The 21,002-nt window shown below is 36.0% G+C and overlaps 1 protein-coding gene across 2 annotated transcripts in view; it reads right to left on the reverse strand.

Annotated features, from left to right (window-relative positions):
- The window catches only part of LOC123306258, a 265,491-nt gene that overhangs the window by 48,342 nt on the left and 196,147 nt on the right, over positions 1–21,002 (reverse strand). For both annotated transcript variants that reach the window (XM_044888158.1, XM_044888159.1), the window contains exon 4: positions 4,542–4,706. In XM_044888158.1, the coding sequence (XP_044744093.1) occupies positions 4,542–4,706 (165 nt within the window). The remainder of the gene's footprint in view (positions 1–4,541; positions 4,707–21,002) is intronic.

The following is a 21,002-nucleotide window of genomic DNA, read 5'->3' on the forward strand; positions in this document are numbered from 1 at the left end:
TACAAGAAGTCCTCCAAATAATTTCCAAACCGGATCGGAACCTACTTGAGTAGAATTACAAGTAAATAGCCCAAGAAATCAAGTTTTTCCGGTAATAGATGGAAGTCAGGGTTTCGATGGCAGACCAGGAATATCCAATGGAAGGAGGAGATAATATTCCTCTCTCCATTAGGAGACGAACATTTCTCTATTGATTTTAGGAGCGCCAGTTGTTGAATAATATTGATTCGAAGATTATTATTTGCTCTGTTATAATTAAGCCTCGATGATATCTCGACTGGCTGCACAGATCCTCGCTCGAATGTCCGACCACAAATTGATATATTTTTCATGTTTGATTGAAGGAGGGTAATTTTATTTTAGCGCTGATGAATCGTTGGTATCGAGCCTGATAAAGTATTACAACTAGGCTTCTTCGTGGAACCGAACCTAATCTCTTTTTTTTTTCAAAATTCTATACATTAATAGGTAGTTTTGCTCACTATTATGCGCTAGAAGCTAACTTGTGAAAACAAACGTTATTTCCATATTTCGAAATGCATGAATTCCTTCAATTTTATATGCCTTTAACTAGTTTATCTTCAACCATTTGGAAGTTATGGAAATCTTAAGAATTTCGCTCAAGCTCACGGCTGTTGTAATTTGTAATAAATTGTGAAAAAATTCAACAAATTTTAGTAGACTTTCGGTTCTGGCAGGGTGGATTGGCTGGTTTAGGTTAAAGTTTCAGCAAACAAATAAAACTGACTAAATTATATAGAGTGAGTCTTTGACTAGTACAGATATTTCAACAGTAGATTCTTGAGGTCAAAAGAAACTCTTTTTTACTCACTCATTTTTGTCGAATCGGCTCGATTTAAAAGATACAGGCTGTTGAAAAACCATAAAAAAAATTTATCTCACAAACGGTTTTATTGAATGAAATGAATTTTGGAATATGGTTTCTCATTTATTTGATAAGTCTTTTTCGAACTCAAGATATCACTATTTATACGAGTCAAAGACTCACCCTTTATACCTTAGTCTGACCGATTGTCAAAGCGCATGTAATAGGTCATTTCGAATCAGCTGACTTTGACAGGACCGTTGAGGGGCACACACAAATCATATGTCTATGGGCAAACAAGTGTTGCTTGGGTTTATATTTTTGTGGTTTCGAGTGATTTTTATTACCTAATACTTGTAAGTTTACCAAAAAAATGTCCTTCAGTGAATATTATTTATGCTTCAGAGGTGACGTGCAACTTAGGTAAGACAGAAAACTTACTATTTTCTATAATATTGACAGGTGCCATTTAATGTTTTGCGATGATAAATATCATGGATGGTTTTATGGAGAGTAGAGAGAAGGAGAACGATCGCCGTATTAAAAATGTGTCCCCGAAAACAGGGAACGTAGGCTAGGAGTCGCTGCGATCGCTACGTTTATCGATAAGGGGTGGGGATTTTAGCGTCAATTTTAAATGAATAGCCTTCATTTTATTTTAGGTTATGTGTCATAGTGGTTTTTCTGATGATTTTTCAAATATCTTTCTTCAAATCTATATTTAATATGAGTTCTCTGAATTATATGCAATAAAATACAAGTCATATTATAAAGGGGACTATGTTATGAGCTTTATTCACTCATAATAAATGACGAAATCAATTAAATTCAAAAGAAATCACTGATGAAAACAATTTTACCTACATTTGTTTATCATTGTTTATTGAAAACAGGTTTGTTAGTTGGTTTACTGTAATCTTCAAAATTATATAAATTCGCATTGAGGAGTAGTACACATCAAGACAACAAAAGGTATCAATCTCAGATTTGAAACTTAGGTATTAGAGTAGATTCTGTTTCCAATACTCAACTGAGAACCGTTATAAACGATATGTTATGCCAACAAAATTCTTCAAGAATATCTACTTCTGAACCGTGTAGTTTTATTGGTTAGATATTCTTATTCAGAAGAGTCCACTTCTCACGAGGGATGACAATTTCGATTTCTTTCATAATGAATCCATCAGCTTTTTGATATCTTCATCGCAAAAGTGCTCTTGACACCCAAATCGATTCCGAGTCGATTCTCGAGGAAGGTTTTTTTCCAATTTTCTCTCAAAAATGCACTAGGAAATTTTATTCTTCTTTTCTTTCCGATGCCAAAACACTCTTACACTAGCACACTCTTCAACATTTCACCATGGTTGTTCTCTTATCAAAAATTGAAAACAATAATATTCTAATCATCTGTCACCAGGAAGACAATTCACTCAGCCAACTACAATTAGTTTGAATCAAAATTTTGCCATCCCGTGATGGCCAGCGCGCCTGTTGGCAAAAGCATGAACTACCCTATTGGTACATATTTTAGGGGACAAAAAATCTATGGTCTCAAAGCAGCGATCGTTTTCCTTCTCTCTATTCTCCATAGATGGTTTGTTTGCCCCCATAGACATAGAGACATGTACTGTGCTTCCCTTCCTATCTGTGCATGAAATACTGTCAAAAAAAGGGACAGAGAGAAACTGGACATCGGGCCTGCTAGTTATCTTTTTCTAGAATTTTGATTGGTCCTTACTCACCTCTATGCCAACAGAAAAGAGACAGGAATTGGCCCGACGATCATTTCTTTCTTTTTATAAAATTCGCGAATCCAATTACCGTTGAGGGCGCTGCGAAATGAAAACAAACTTTGACGTTTGTCAGTACTCTTTTCGAGATTTGTACGGCCTAAGAGAGTTTTTCTAGAAAATCAAGATATTTATCGGAAGTGAATTGATTGATTTAGTTTCGTAAAGAAAGATCAACATTCTTTGGAATGAAAAGGATGAATTGTGAAATAAAATCGAGCGATGATATTGGTGATCCACTGTACCTAGACACAAAATCCTATTATTTCACAGATTCTTTTTTGAATTAAACCTAGCTAATAATGTTGAGGCAGCATATACTAAGTTTGTGAAGTTTCTATTTAAAGTATTTCAATTCCATGTTATGATATAGGTATTCCTTATACTGAAATCTCAAGAGACATAAATATGATTCAGTTCATGGAACAAGTTCTACAGATGAGAAAGAGCATTCATTTGGAAGTATGAAAATTATGAAATTGTATTTCTAAATCGTCAATAGAATTTAGCAGAAAACTCTTGCAAAGAAAAATCGTTTAACCGAACTCCTGCCAGTTGAAAGCACTGGTATAAACACATTATCCAATATTTTTTCGGAATTAATATTTCTATTCAGAAACCCAGACAATAATCCCAATATAACTTCTGCAAAAAATAATTATAATACTTTGTTGGAAAACGTGAGATAAGAAAAAACATAAGGAACTTATTTTGACTTTGCAGTACTGACAAAGTAGTTTCGTAATTCAGTCGGCAGAGGGCGTCTAGATTTTTGGATTCGCCTTAGAACCTAGAATAACAGGAAGGACCTTTTTCGAATAAATGTGACGGGAATTGTACGACGGAAACGGCCATATTGGTCTTCCAAATTTTGATTTGAAAAGTGGCAGACTTGGAAGTCAAATGAACAAAGTGATGTTTCAACTTAATTTTGGTAATTTGGATTCTTGAAATTTGCTGGAAATAAGGATTTTGGATATTTTATCGTGAATATTTGGTATTTAATCTAGTAAAGTCAGTGTTATAATCCTTTTAAGTATTCCTACATCATATTACAAAATCGGAAAACATGGTTACTTGTGCTGCTTGTGGCTATTGCTCAACATTAAAAAATGAAAATTCCAGTGTTACACTTCATAGGTAGGTGATTTTTTAAGCTGAATATCAGGTATTAATTGTAAGTTTCTGAATTTCATAACATAACAAGATTATCCTATGACAATAACACTCCATGGGCGTAGGTGATGTTAAGTCATAGACCTTATAATAATACCATTAAGTATTTAACCAAGCACTGTTAGGCGGGGTGAATTTCCGCTTCGATTATCAATTTGAACTAGCTTGAAAAAGCTTCTGACTTTACGTCAGTGCTTTCCTAATTTTTTTGATTAATCAGAATCAACTGACTATTGAAGTTGTTTTTTTGGAAACTTCATTGTCCTACGCCACTGTTGAAACGGAAATATAAATCGGCCATATTTCTCCTCTATTCCGGTCAAATTGAAATGAGCAATATGCTCCTTCCTGTTATTCTATATTCTAAGGGATTCGCCAATAGAATATTTCATGCTATGCTCAGTCCGTGTCTCTATGTCTACGTTTGCCCGTTTGAGGTCAATCCGAAATGACTAGATTTCTGTGACCATCGGTGTCTGTCAGGAAAGAAATTATTTTTTGGAAAATTTCATAAATTCCACCTTTTACTAGTGCACTTTTTAGGTATTCCGAATTAGTCTTTTGGAAAGAGAGATAGTGCACCTGGAGGGGAATTTTTTCGAGACAACATATCCATGACAAAAATCAATATGAATTTGCTTCCCGTCGCCAGATTGACTATAAAATGAAAAAAGTTTTCGCCACACAATATATTCATGCCTATATCCCCGACGGCGTACGCCAGTCAGATCTGAAATCAGTCCACCAACCTGCATCTTGATCCTGCGGGACTCCCCCCAAGCTATCGGAGTTGTCGTTGATGAAGGTCTCCGTGGAGTTGGTGAATGTCTGCGGGGACAGCGTGAGGTCAGGACCGCTCGACGAGTCGAATAAGTCGAAAGTGGCCGTGACTGCCTCGGCGCCGCCTCCACCACCTGCAAGAAAAGGCCCCGTGAGATGATGGAAATTGGATGGAAGCATGCAACAGGGCTGGGGAAACATTGTTTCGGAGGATTCGCTATTTGCATATCGTTAGGGAGGATGTGGACGAACGCGAGTGGATGAAACTTCGAAAAGACAGGATTTCGCATTGGTACAGGGCGTTTGCTTAAGCTGCAGGAACAATGCAGGAATTTTTAAACACTTTTTTCAAGTTTTCCCTTGGAAACATGAAAGAGCGAAAGACATTTCCTTAAAAATTTTTGCTATGTTGGTAGCTTTCCTTATTCTAAAAAAAATAAGAGCTCTTTATGACGTACGTATGAAGTCAACTCGAAAATGAAAAGTGGAAAAACAAAAAAAACTATTTTCACCTAAACTGGGCCAGGTATTTGAAGTTCTGGTATGAAAATATAGGTTTTCGAACACGCTGAATCTATTCCGAAAGCCTATCTCCCTTCGTTTAGATTTTCATCCTGGAAATGGCATTTTTCAAAAATTGAAATTTTCAATCTGCGATATCTCCTGTTATGTTCATCTGATCCTATTGAGATTTCCGGTTCCATTATCAGCATTGCCTAGGCTTCCATCCTTTAACCAAAACTCGATTTCGAAAATCTCGATTTTTTGGGTCAAAAATGAGCAAGGGGTTAGACCCCCCTAAAATAACATATTTGCTTCTCTGTCTGAAAATCAGGATGTTCTATCACTATCTTAGGAGATAGAGTGCATAGAATTTGTTTTGAAGATTCTAGAAAACCAAACAGTTGATGATTCAATAGAGAATTGCACTCCTGTGAGCTCTTCGAAGTCAACTCGAAAATGAAAAGTGGAAAAACAAAGAAAAATGATTTTTTCCTTAACAGGGTCAAATATTCGAAAGTTTGTTATGAAAATATAGTTATTCGAACACGCTGAATCTATTGCGAGAAATTTCGAAAGTCTTCCTCTCTTCGTTTGAATTTTTATCTCATAAATGGCTTTTTTTTTTAAATTGCAATTTTCAATCTGCGATATCCCCTGTTATATTCGTCTGATCCAATTGAGATTTCCAGTTTTATAATCAGCATTGCCAAGGCTTCCACCCAAGAATAAGAACTCGATTTCGAAAATGTCGATTTTTTGGGTAAAAAATGAGCAAGGGGTTAGACCCCCCCAAAAATTACATATTTGCACCTCTACCTAAAAATAAGGTTGTCCTACTATTGTCCTAGGATATGGAGTGCATAAAAGTTGTATAGTAGATTCTAGAAAATCAAACAGTTCACGGTTCGATACACGATTGAACTTCAGAGAGCCATTCAAACTGAACTCGAAAATGAAAAGTGGAAAAAGAAAAAATCCGATTTTCTTGTAAACAATGTTGGATATCCGTAAGTTTGGTATGAAACTATAGGTTTTCGAATACTCTGAATCTATTTCAATTAGTTTCGTGAGCCTATCTCCCTTCGTTTAGATTTTCATCGTTGAAGTGGCATTTTTTCAAAAATTGCAAATTTCAATCTGCGATATCTCCTGATTTATTCGTCTGATCCAATTTGGATTTTCGGTTTTATAATCAGCATTGCATAGGCTTCCACCCAAGCACAAAAACTCGATTTCGAAAATCTCGATTTTTTGGGTCAAAAATGAGCAAGGGGTCAGACCCCCCAAAAATGACCTATTTGCACCTCTGCCTAAAAATTAGGTTGTCCTACTATTGTCCTAGGATATGGAGTGCATAGAAGTTGTTTAGTAGATTATAGAAAACCAAACAGTTCACGGTTCGATACACGATTGAACTTCAGGGAGCCATTCAAACTGAACTCGAAAATGAAAAGTGGAAAAAGAAAAAATCCGATTTTCTTGTAAACAGTGTTGGATATCCGAAAGTTTGGTATGAAACTATAGGTTTTCGAATACGCTGAATCTATTTCAATTAGTTTCGTGAGCCTATTTCCCTTCGTTTAGATTTTCATTGTTCAAATGGCATTTTTTCAAAAACTGCAAATTTCAATCTGCGATATCTCCTGATTTATTCATCTGATCCAATTGGGATTTTCAGTTTTATGATCAGCATTGCCAAAGCTTCCACCGAAGCGCAAAAACTCGATTTCGAAAATCTCGATTTTTTGGGTCAAAAATGAGCAAGGGGTTAGACCCCCCAAAAATGACATATTTGCACTTCTGCCTAAAAATTAGGCTGTCCTACTATTGTCCTAGGATATGGAGTGCATAGAAGTTGTTTAGTAGATTATAGAAAACCAAACAGTTCACGGTTCGATCCACAATTGAACTTCAGAGAGCCATTCAAACTGAACTCGAAAATGAAAAGTGGAAAAAGAAAAAATCCGATTTTCTTGTAAACAGTGTTGGATATCCGAAAGTTTGGTATGAAACTATAGGTTTTCGAATACGCTGAATCTATTCCAATCAGTTTCTGGAGCCTATCTCCCTTCGTTTAGATTTTCATCGTTGAAGTGGCATTTTTTCAAAAATTGCAAATTTCAATCTGCGATATCTCCTGATTTATTCGTCTGATCCAATTGGGATTTTCGGTTTTATAATCAGCATTGCATAGGCTTCCACCCAAGCACAAAAACTCGATTTCGAAAATCTCGATTTTTTGGGTCAAAAATGAGCAAGGGGTCAGACCCCCCAAAAATGACCTATTTGCACCTCTGCCTAAAAATTAGGTTGTCCTACTATTGTCCTAGGATATGGAGTGCATAGAAGTTGTTTAGTAGATTATAGAAAACCAAACAGTTCACGGTTCGATACACGATTGAACTTCAGGGAGCCATTCAAACTGAACTCGAAAATGAAAAGTGGAAAAAGAAAAAATCCGATTTTCTTGTAAACAGTGTTGGATATCCGAAAGTTTGGTATGAAACTATAGGTTTTCGAATACGCTGAATCTATTTCAATTAGTTTCGTGAGCCTATTGCCCTTCGTTTAGATTTTCATTGTTCAAATGGCATTTTTTCAAAAACTGCAAATTTCAATCTGCGATATCTCCTGATTTATTCGTCTGATCCAATTGGGATTTTCAGTTTTATGATCAGCATTGCCAAAGCTTCCACCGAAGCGCAAAAACTCGATTTCGAAAATCTCGATTTTTTGGGTCAAAAATGAGCAAGGGGTTAGACCCCCCAAAAATGACATATTTGCACTTCTGCCTAAAAATTAGGCTGTCCTACTATTGTCCTAGGATATGGAGTGCATAGAAGTTGTTTAGTAGATTATAGAAAACCAAACAGTTCACGGTTCGATACACGATTGAACTTCAGGGAGCCATTCAAACTGAACTCGAAAATGAAAAGTGGAAAAAGAAAAAATCCGATTTTCTTGTAAACAGTGTTGGATATCCGAAAGTTTGGTATGAAACTATAGGTTTTCGAATACGCTGAATCTATTTCAATTAGTTTCGTGAGCCTATTGCCCTTCGTTTAGATTTTCATTGTTCAAATGGCATTTTTTCAAAAACTGCAAATTTCAATCTGCGATATCTCCTGATTTATTCGTCTGATCCAATTGGGATTTTCAGTTTTATGATCAGCATTGCCAAAGCTTCCACCGAAGCGCAAAAACTCGATTTCGAAAATCTCGATTTTTTGGGTCAAAAATGAGCAAGGGGTTAGACCCCCCAAAAATGACATATTTGCACTTCTGCCTAAAAATTAGGCTGTCCTACTATTGTCCTAGGATATGGAGTGCATAGAAGTTGTTTAGTAGATTATAGAAAACCAAACAGTTCACGGTTCGATACACGATTGAACTTCAGGGAGCCATTCAAACTGAACTCGAAAATGAAAAGTGGAAAAAGAAAAAATCCGATTTTCTTGTAAACAGTGTTGGATATCCGAAAGTTTGGTATGAAACTATAGGTTTTCGAATACGCTGAATCTATTTCAATTAGTTTCGTGAGCCTATTGCCCTTCGTTTAGATTTTCATTGTTCAAATGGCATTTTTTCAAAAACTGCAAATTTCAATCTGCGATATCTCCTGATTTATTCGTCTGATCCAATTGGGATTTTCAGTTTTATGATCAGCATTGCCAAAGCTTCCACCGAAGCGCAAAAACTCGATTTCGAAAATCTCGATTTTTTGGGTCAAAAATGAGCAAGGGGTTAGACCCCCAAAAATGACATATTTGCACTTCTGCCTAAAAATTAGGCTGTCCTACTATTGTCCTAGGATATGGAGTGCATAGAAGTTGTTTAGTAGATTATAGAAAACCAAACAGTTCACGGTTCGATCCACAATTGAACTTCAGAGAGCCATTCAAACTGAACTCGAAAATGAAAAGTGGAAAAAGAAAAAATCCGATTTTCTTGTAAACAGTGTTGGATGTCCGAAAGTTTGGTATGAAACTATAGGTTTTCGAATACGCTGAATCTATTCCAATCAGTTTCTGGAGCCTATCTCCCTTCGTTTAGATTTTCATTGTTCAAATGGCATTTTTTCAAAAACTGAAAATTTCAATCTGCGATATCTCTTGATTTATTCGTCTGATCCAATTGGAATTTCCGGTTTTATAATCAGCATTGCCAAGGCTTCCACCCTAGCACAAAAACTCGATTCCGAAAATCTCGTTTTTTTTGGGTAAAAAATGAGCAAGGGGTTAGACCCCTAAAATGACCTATTTGGCACTCTGCCTGAAAATCAGGATGTTTCATTACTATCCTAGGATATGGAGTGCATAGAATTTGTTCCGAAGATTGTAGAAAACCAAACAGTTGATGCTTCAATAGAGAATTGCACTCCAGAGAGCTCTTCGAAGTCAACTCGAAAATGAAAAGTGGAAAAACAAAAAAAATTATTTTCTCCTGAACCGGGCCAGATATTTTGAATTTCGATATGAAAATATAGGTTTTCGAACACGCTGAATCTATTGCGAGCCAATCTCGCAACCGAAGGGTTGCGCCGAGATGGAGAAACTTCTCAGATTCATAACTACAAGAATTGTTCTTTCAGAATATGTATCACATCTAGAAATACGATAATTATCCTAGAAGAACAAAATTCCCGAAAATTGACCTTCGAAAAATTACCAAAAAGTTGGGTTCAGTTAAAAGTTCCTCAAGAACGAACGGTTACGCCGGGGTCGAGATTTATCACTAGATAGAAGTACGACTATCCAAAACAACATCTTCTCTATTGTTTGACTTGTTATAAGAGGGCTTCTCTTCCAGTTGAGACTTCATATGATCAGACTGAATTTTTAATGAATATTCTAGAGTACTCGTTATGGATCTCCCTTGGGGCATTATAGCTCAATGTAGCGAAATAGAAATATTTCCATACACAAAGTGAGAAGAGCGATGAAACTGACACTCTCATCGGAGAGTTTTCCCCAAGCGCACAATGTATCAATCACTTATTTCGAAACTGAATACAATACGTTAATGGAACTCCCTTATGTTCTGAATATTTCATTTCCACTTCTCACTTCCATTCCTAACATTCGCACGGAAAAAGATGAATTGCTCTTGTGAAATGGAAATGAAAAATAACGTATCCATATCTGCATATATTCTGAATCTTTCCTTTCTTGTAAGAGAGAAATATTCTCCTTCCGAGATTCGAAGAAAAATTTCATCCATTGTTGATACTGAGGATGATATAAAACTCCTCCTCGGCACCATTCGAATTATACAGGACGGGCCAAAGAAATTTTCCCAACCATTCTGTCAGAATGGAATCAAGGAAAAATGATTTCACCGTCAATTTCTGATTCCTAGGAGAGCAACTTATCTGCTCTGTCTTATTTATTTCTGTAACTTCAACCCTTCGCATGAGGAATGCCTTCAAAAATGTCTTTCTTCTATTACTGACCTATTGGATAGGAAGTTGCCTCTCCTTTCGAGATCGAGTTTTTGTGCTAGGGTGGAAGCCTTGGCAATGGTGATTATATAACCGGAAATCCCAATTCGATCACACGAATATAACGCGAGATACCGCCATTTTGGAGATGAAAACCCAAACTGATGGAAATAGGCTTTCGAAATTGCTCGCAACAGATTCAGCTTTTTCGAAAACCTATATTTGCTCACCAACCTTTCGGATATCTTACACTCTTTACCAGAAAATCAAATTTTCAATTTGTCCATTTTTCAACTTTAGAGTTAGGTATCTATCAGAAAAATCATAGTAGCTTTAAAGGTGATACATACTGAGAACTTAAAGAATGGGTCTTCATTTATTTGAATGCATACCAATTCTGCAAATTTCTGCCACCTAACTGACTATATTAAGCCATAATAACCTAGTGTTACACATATGTAACGCAAATTTCACTGGCAAATCTATTTTATTTCTCAGTAACTGTAGCTATTAGCGTTACATATATGTAACACCATTTTTCTCAAACAAAAACCATACAATTTTCAAACAGAAATTGAGTTGTTTTTGTCTTGTACACTCTATAAAGAATTTTTATTCAATTAGAATTGTGATCATAACTCAGGTTATTAAGGGTTAACTACAATCAGTCCTTACGACATCAACATTTCACTGATGCTTCCTCCTTCTGTAGATTAGAATCAATTCATTCAAATAAATGAAACTTCTCTCTCAATGAGAGCAAGTCCGTCTTAATTAACGAAATGAATAAATGATCGAACCTCCCCCCTCTGTTCTTTTTTAGTTCTTAATTAATTTCCCGAATACCGGCTCACCCTGGAATCAATACCATCCAAAAATCACCTCCGGCCATCCATACTCGACTCTCACAGTACCCTCCCCATTTCCATTTGCTCATTCCTATGGAACAAGTGCAAAAGACGCGTTACATGATATATGGAAGTAATTTGGAACTTGGACCGGACACTAGCGACTATGATGAAGCGTTTCCTCCGAAGGCGGTTCTTCCAAATGCCATCCTTATTAATCCATCTTTTCGAGAAAACAGCACAGCTGGCCATTATTTGGGTGTGTTAATAGAAAAGAGGTGAAATATAATGGATTGGAGCATCTGGGCTTGAGACCTCATATCTATCTAGGTTTGATATCTTTTGACGCCCGAATGAACTTTTCAGTTGCGGAAGAAGATTCATTTATTCCCATTAGTTCGACCCAACTGGTGCATTTAGAGTGGTGATTTTGATGCTCTCCTCTTTTCTGCTGTGGCCAAGTATATAGTTTCGAAAATTGTGGACTATTCCCTAATCATAGAATTGATCTCTTGACAGTGAAGATGATTAAATAATTTTCAACTTTGTTGTCATGAAATTCCAAAGGTCCTTATGGAAACTCATTGAACGTAAACACAAAAAAGGGTTCCTATACAGGACTAAACGAACATCCTCGTTCATATTGGGAGACACAAGGGTGTAAGAAGTCTAGCGTGGGTATGAGGTTTTGGAAGCTTGCGATGAGAGGTTTGAAACATTTGGAGATGAAGATTATGATTTCTTCTTCATCGATTCAGGACAGCTGTTGAGAATTACTGAGTTTGTTAGGATAATCCTGTCTAGGTAACCAAATAAGAACTGCTTAGTGTTCAAGACATTTTTTGCTAATTCATCAATAAAGAGCTAGGTGGGGAGATTCAATCCACATTGTAAAACTTCACTCGAAGATTCCCCTGAAGGGTGTTCCAATGGCAATATCTGCACTCGTTAGTGTCTGCTACACCTACTCTTATCAGGTGCTTCGTGAAGCGGCAGTACCTTGCAAGGTTGCCAGTGAAAAGGAAATACTCCAGCTCCAACTCCTGTCGGGGTTTTTGAACTTTGAACCATACGAGGATATATTGAAACATTCTTAGCCTACTATAGAACCAAACAAAATTTCAATGTGAAAATATTTTATTACTCAACATACTCTCCTCTCAATTGGATACATTTATTACAGCGAAACTGCAACGTCTCTAGACCTTTAAAAAAAATGTTTCTTCTTGCTTTGCAAACCAGACCTTCACAAGTTTTATTACCTCCTCGTTGGAAGAAAATTTACGACCTTTCAAACTATTTTTCAGTTGAATAAGGAGATGATAGTCGGATGGAGCCATGGTGAATAAGGGGGGTGTTCTAGTAATTCAAACCTTAAATCAAGAATTTTTGCATGGCAACATGAGATTTGTGTGCAGGGGCGTTGTCCTGCACAAACAAAACACCTTTGGATATCTTTCCGCGTCTTTTCTCTTTATTTTTTTCACGAAGAGTGGTAAGTAATGTCGAATAGTAATCTCCGGTTATTGTTCTACCGGAGAACAAAAAAAAAAATCAATTATGATTACTCCATGGTAATCCCAAAACACTGAAGCAAGAACTTTTCCAGCTGATTTTTGGACACGAAACTTCTTAGGTCTTGGAGAACCAGAGTGTCGCCATTCCATCGATCGTTGCTTTGTTTCTGGATCGTAGAATGTACCCAAGTCTCATACATAGTAACAATTCGGTCTAAGAAGTCTACATCGTTTTCAAATCGAGCACAGATCGATGCTTCTAACCTCGCACGCTTTTGGTCAACATTCAAACATTTGGGGATCCATTTTGCAGCAATTTTTCAATTGTTCAAATTGACGTGAACTAGGTATATGATGAACGCGTTCGTATGCAATTCGACGGTCTGATAAAATCATGTTATGAACTGCATCGATATTTTCGGCGACTGACACAGAAACTGGCCTTCCCGATCGGTCATCATCTTCAATGAAAAATTTACTTCTTTTGAAGCTTGTAGTCCAATTTTTCACGGTCGCATATGAAGGACATTGATCACCAAGGGTATTAAGCATATCATCTTAAATCTGCTTACCTCTTAACCCTTTTAAATACAGGTAGGTACTTGATGATGGCTCGATACTCCAATTTTTCGATTTTCAAAATTTCGGTTGACATCTTCTTCCTTTCAATTGATTGCGTAACTCTGGTTTACTTTTTTGACCTCAAACTTCACACTGACACTTCTAATGAGTTATTGTTCGTTGCTATGGTAACGCAATTTTTTTTTTATGCATAGAACTAGTCTAGGTTAACTAGATATCAGTTCTTCCTCGTATATCTAAGTATCTCTCTTCAAGTTTAGGTGGATGACTCCCTGTCATAGTCTTTCTTCCTCCTCAGCATTGCAGTGTGTGCAGCTCTCTTTGAAGACTGGTCAATATTTCATAAGCGAATAGTTGAGCCCACGCTTTATTTCTGTTGATGCTTCCCTTCCAGTTCATGTTGTGGAATAATGATATACCATAATATACTGACATGTTTTGAATGCATAAAAATCACAGGGCGTCCTCGTATGTACTTCCATAATTCCGTGCATTATGGAACAAATCCGACAATCCCCATCGAAAGAATGGACGTTCAAAGCTGCGCCAACAGCGAAGTTCAGAGTTGAGAGAGGCTCGGCCGTTTAGTATGCGAATTTGCGGTTTCGGAAATTCATTGGACAACATCTGTCCTTAATTAGGACCATCATGCAATATGTACCTAGTTGTTTGTTTGGGAATTGTCGAAGTTTCGAACGGTTCCCACAAAACTCGAGCTCTGAATAACAGTATTACCTATTTAGCATGGGGCGCTTTTTGTTTCGGGCAGAATGAAGAGTTTTCGGCATTCATTTGAGACCGGAATAAATTCGGAGTTTGAACATGAAATTGCAAGAGCATCGGATTAGCAGTTTATCCTTGAATATCCTGGTTGGAGGGGGGAGAGAGGGCGGCATAGGGGATTAATTTGAGTGGCAGTTTAGTTGAACAGTTGGTCATGACATACTCGTGGGCGGTATCGTGAAATTTTGCCGGATATTGAAATACTTGTGTCTTGGGTTTTATTACTTCCAAACATCAACCTGTACTGAGAAAAATGATATGGTTTACATTTAATAAATATTTATTTAATCCGAATTTATTCACTATAAATTTAATAAGCCAATAATAAATAAACGTGATTTCTTTCAAAGAAATTCAAAAATTTCAGTTATTCATAGTTAATGAGAAATTTATTAAAGCCTAATTTATTTGGTCCAAATATTGTTTTTTTGATAGAAATGAATATCGTTTTGTTATCTTAGTCTGAACCTTTATTTCCCAGAAATATATAGTTTATAAATAATCTATTTATTTTTGTAAACATCAAAAAAATATTTATTTGCCAGCTATGAAATCATTCACGACTTGTCGAATCTTGTCGACCAATAGATAGCAAGCGTCTCTATTGGTAAAGCAAAGCGTCGGTTCTAGTATTCAGTCTACTATTGAAATTTGATGCAAAACAGGGAGATTTCCAGATTAATCTGAATATTATAGATCCCTGATTTTTTTTCTTGTGGCTTGAGAGTTTGAACAAGCTTATTAGAGCGGTTTCTACAAATAATTTCTTGTCTATGGTGTTAAAAAGAGTGAGTGGAGGCAGTAGAGTGAAGTGAAGTGGGTTCAGTGAGTGTTTTTAATTATGTGGAGAACATTCTAGAGGAGGAAGGATTACCCCATTCGAAAAGGTTGGTTATTTTTATGGTGCTGATGATATGACTATGACTTATTTTGTATTTTTTTGTTATTTTTTTTTCAAATTGAGTGATAATGATAATGGTACATGTCAAGCTTTTTCGAATTTGTCATCTTTAATAATAAATTAAAAATAAATGTATTTCATTGGAGAGTTTTGATGATCCTTTTATTAATGGACTGAATTCAATAGGTTCATCTTTCAACAAACCTGATAATAACTATTAAGAAAGTTCATTATTACTAATAACGAAGCTTATTATATATTAACGAAAAACTCAATTCATTAGTAATAAATATATTTCAATATATTAATAAATAAGAAATATTTATTTAAGGAAATCCAATAAAGCATTTATTTCTGATTCATTACGCCATATTCGAATAAAGCCCATATTACGTATTAATAAATATGCATTATAGTTGATAAATTGTTTTCTCAGTGTGCGGAAACGATTGAGAAAAAAAAATGTTCACCCTCACTGAACGTTTGAATTTTATGAAAAAACGATGAAAGGAAAAAATCATAATTCATTTGACTAGAAATATAACGATAATCAATTTTAGAGGGGAAAACCTCAACTGTACTGCGGAAAAGCTCGCATTTCCTTGTTACACTTATATCAGTATTTCCCATAACCCAAAATCATCTTTTTAAGCGAGTGTCTATGACATCTGACGATGATTGTGACGGACAATTAGAAGATCCAATTTCCCGTCGAAATTATGTAAGTATATCGTATACAGGGTGTCTGTAAACAAATGCGAAGGACTGAGGAAAATGATTCCTCAATGAAAATAGGTAGGGGTAGTTCCTATAATTTTTTTTCGAAATCGGCCTCCCTTCCAAGATACAGTCCTTAGAAGGCGATGACGAGTTGACATTTTTAATTTTTTACGGGTTCTAAAAAACACTGAGTCATAAAACCATACATAATATGAAGCACTAAGTAGATGTTACTCACACAACTTTTTTAGATCTCACTTTATTATTAGGGGTTGAAAATAACAACCTCTTATGATTTTCATCCAACAATTGATTTCATGGTATAGATTTTCGAAAAATACAGTTGTCTTATGGTTTCCCATTCAATTCGGGAGAAAAAGAGTCGAAATTTCGATACAGTTGATAGTTTTCTCGGAACAAATAAAAACTTACAAGTAGTTATGATCACTGTTCATTCCATTTCATCGTATAAGTGTTCCAAAGAATGACTACCTCCCGCTAAAATACATGCACCAACTCTCTCCCATACTATACGTTTACTGCTTGTAAGTCTTTACTTTTTCCGAGAAAAGTATCAACTGTATCGAAATTTCGCAATAGACTTTTTGTCTCCAGAATTGAATGGGAAACCATAAGAGAATTTTATTTTCCGAATATTTATCCCACTAAAACAATTTTTGAAGGAAAATCATTAGGGGTTATTTTCAACACCTAATAATAAAGTTATGAGATCTGAAAAAATTGTGTGAGTACCATCTACTTAGTGCTTCATATTATGTTGTTTTATGACTCAGTGTTGTTTAGAACCAGTAAAAAAATTAAAAAACTGTTAACTCGTCAACGCCTTCCAAAGGCTGTATCTTGGAAGGGAGGTCGATTTCGAAAAAAAATTATAGGACCCACCCCTGCTTATTTTCATCCAGGTCCTACGCATTTGTTTACAGACACCCTGTATAGTGTTTTCATAACCATTGCGAACAAATTCAGGGTATTGATCTGTGAGTTATTTGAAGCAATGATGAAACGCCCTGTATATCCAGGAGTATCCATAGTTCCTGTTGTATTATGAAGCCATTCCAGAAATAGAATCCCCTCGATTCAGAGTTTGAAAGGGTTCCTTTGTATGTATCAGTTTTTTTCCACAGGCAACAAAATTAGAACTATATTGAAAAACTTCAGGCTGAAAATCATTAATGATACAAAAAATGTGGAAAAACCACTCTATTCTGCTACCCGGAAGCGGAACAAACATCATAAATCATTCATCCGAACGTTATTTTTCACATTATTTTCAGCCAGAAACAGTATTGCCCATTCGAAAAACAAACCCATCAAATTGCACCTCTAATATGTGTTGGATGAGCAAACCATCTGAATAGATATTGATGAAAATAGGCCATGTTGGGCATTTTTATCATGTGGGCAGTTTTTCAACGGGATATACGAGGATCTACGTGAACATTTCATCAATTAACTTTTGTGAATCAACCTGGCCTGGAAAAATTGAATGTAATAAAAAAAATTATGAGTGTAGTTCTCTGGAATTGAAAAAAAAATTGGTATATGCGCAACAATGCAGGATTATCAATACATATTATGTTTAATTCAGAAAATATATATATAGGAGAATGAATCTGTTGAATTATGAAGGGCTCAATGATTACTTTTGCTCTCAAAATGAACGTCAATGGAATAAAACTAATATGAATAATATAGGGAGTAAATAAGAAATAAGTAAATAACGCATCAAATACTTCAAGTGGTTTCACAAGCACTAAGCACAATGTTTTTTAGTTGGGTAGCTCACGATGCTAAATCGGGATTTACTCGAGCGTCGTAGAGACCTAGTAGATTTTAAAGATCAGATGGTAGAAAGAAAAAAAGGTTCTATGATGTATTCACTTTCAGCGGTGGGGAAAGCGTCGGCAGGTTTTCAAAGATGTAAAAAAAAATCGTCAGGTGTACATACTCGAGCGTGTCAGATTAAGATACTGTATATGCCCTACGTGTCTCTGATAATAAATTCATGTAAATCTGACAGTTTGCGTGGTGGGGCAGGCCGTACGGAAGAGTTGGAAATGGTTAAAAAAAAATTAGAGCGTGTCAGATTTTTAGAGGGTATGTTGATTGAAACCAAAGGAAGCTACTTTTCAAGAAACTTGCCAGTTGTCAGGAGTGACTCAAAGTCACAGCGGTCCTTCGAAAATGCAAAAAAAATCGTTACTAGTATGTACTCGAGCATATCAGATTTTCATACTGATGATTAATCTTGGTGTTGCAGACGTGTTACCCATTAATCTGACACTAATCAAGTGGGTTTTCTTAATCTGACAGTTTGAATATGACAAAAAGGCATTTTTTGAAAATATCTCCCTTCCTGTACCTCTTATCGTTTATGTATTCATTATGAAAGTTGTAGATAATAAAATTCTATACAACTTTTATCTGAAGCGATTTTACATACTCTTAACCGTTTTCGAGTTAAAGGGCGATAAGCTTAGCCACAAATGCGAACGGCCAATGTCAATGTATTTACCCATTATAATGTACATTCATCGCCATATATCTAAAAAACGTTCAAACGTAGAAAAAATTGCTGAGGACAAAATTTGTAGAAAATTTCATGCTCTACAACTTCTATGATGAAAGCAAAAACAATTCGAAGCTCAGGAGAGGAGATAATTCAGAAAAACTGATTTTTGTGACCTTTATGGCCAATTTTTATTGTATCGGCTTGCTGAAACTGTCAGATTATATTTTTTTCCATTTCTCTCGAATCATTAGCTTCAAAATAAGAAAAAAAGCCACCGCGCTCGATAATGTAGACGTGAAGTTATTTTTGCAAGTTTGATGCCCGCCCACACGATTTCGTCAGTCTTAAATTGTCAGATTGAGTGAATATATACTTTTCAACATTAAATTAACCACATATGTATATATTAATCTGACACGCTGAGTATGTACAATGATTTTTTTTTTAACATTATGACAGGCTGTCCTAGACAATTCCTTTTATATATGTATATAGAAGTCTAATTTTTGGTAGAGGTAATCTAAAGGATCCAAGTTATCTTTTCTTATATTAATCTGACACTCTTGAGTAAGTCCCGAATTTCCTTCTTGGGCTCCCCAACTATTGGCATAGCCCTGCAGTAATAAACAAGTAAAACATTTTTTTTACCCCATTTCAATTTGAATTAGCTTCTGTAGCTTCTCCCTACCAAACGAATTCCCTCGACAATAAGAACCAAATAATTACAAGCCAACGTTCGAATCGCCATTACTTGTCTGATGGCATCTTCGTCCTGGATCCAGATAATACTGCCGAATTATATACGAGAATAAGAATCGACAGATAATAGAGGAAATAGGCGGCGGAACCGTGGGTTCGGAGCCAATTCAATATGCATTTAGTCGATTCGAAGATCCGCCGTATTTCCCTTTTCGTTTTCGCCGCCATTAAAGGCCAGGTCGGCCGCCATGAGAGTAAAGCCGGATTTTATTCAGCATAAACATTAAACGCGAGCGGCTCCGACAAAGTAGATTTTCCGGAATTATTTTCCAATAATATTATCCATTCTGGATGTTTCGAAGCCGCCCCAATGTTCCCTCCTTGTTTGTTGTTTCTTTGCAGTATCGATTCTGCCCCCATACCGCCATTGTCTGAATAAACGGCGGATAAAGTTGGCGGTAAGTGGATACTCCAGAATAAGCAGATGCAGTTCTTGGCATCCATTTTTTTGTCTGTTCTCATACCAACGGTTATAGAGCCAAAGCGTTCGCCAAAAGACTTGATACACCGCCGAGCAAATTACCTTTACCTACATAACATAATACTGCTGTTCGAATAAGGTTTGGTTTGTTTAGCTGCTGAATATTGTTGCCCAGTTTGGGTTAATAGTGCTCATTTGCAAAAAATTGATGCATAGCTGCATCTTTCTATGAGAATTATAACTGAAACTTTTATATCTTCACCTCCTTAATATGCATATTAACTGGTAACCATGATTACCAGTTCTTTGAAACACAGCACCGCCCCACACTGACAGACTGCAGATATAAATTCTTGAAATAACTATCTCTCCTTTCCCGACTCATTTCCAATTCTGCCCTATATTCCAGAAAATATGATTCCAAGTAGCGTAAGCCCTTATGGTTCAACTCTCTTCTTAATTCTAATGTCAGGAACAAGGACATTTGTCAGTCTGAATGGAATAGGTGCACCATTTTCAACCAAGAATTAGTTAGTGATCCCTCGAAAAGAGTTCCTGGTCACGGACGTTGCAATAGTATGCTTTTCCGATAGATTTCAGTTGAAAGCCCTAGTTGTGAATGAGGGGAACCAGAAGAAACCATAAATCATCTGGTTTCACTGTCCCATTTATAAATTTCAGGATGGATTTAGGGCTTTATGTGCAGTTTTTGAATTTTTTTTTAATTGGGTTTTGAATTTTAGGTCAAACTGACATATTATAATATAATAACCTAATTCTATTATCTCACATTTTTCTGATTTCGTTTTTTTTTCTGATTCAGATGAAATTTTCTGTTTACTTGGAGGAAACTCCTCGGTTTTTTTTTCGAGGGTAAGATCAATTTTTGCAGTGCGAGATGCCCTTCAAATTCAAATATTTCAGCTTTATTTTGTGAACAATTTACTTCACTCCTGGGGGGAGGGATTTTTACTGGGGTTTTTCCCTAAGCTCTTGTATCATACGTAAAATTGTATGGTACCCCGTTACGCTAGCTATACGCTGCTATATTTTAACCGTAGATTCTAGAGGTCAAAAGAAACACTTTTTTCTCATACCATTTTTTCCGATTAGACCCTGATTACGTCCAACTTAGTTTCAAGAGTCTTTGAAATTTTGGTATTTTTATGGTGCGTAATGGTCATAATGAGAAAACTGGAAGACAAGAGTGCTTTTCTTGTACTCGAAAGAGATTCTTTGAATAAATGAAAAACGATTCATTTCATTCGATAAAACCGTTTGTGAGATAGAACTAAAAACAATATTATTTTATGCTTCTTCAAAAGCCTCTATCTTTTGAACCGAGCAGATTCGGAAAAAATGATATACGAAAAAAGTGTTTCTTTTGACCTCAAGCATCTACTGTTAGAATATTTGTACTAG

This window comes from Coccinella septempunctata, chromosome 2 (genome assembly GCF_907165205.1).
Source record: "Coccinella septempunctata chromosome 2, icCocSept1.1, whole genome shotgun sequence".
NCBI lineage: Eukaryota > Metazoa > Arthropoda > Insecta > Coleoptera > Coccinellidae > Coccinella > Coccinella septempunctata.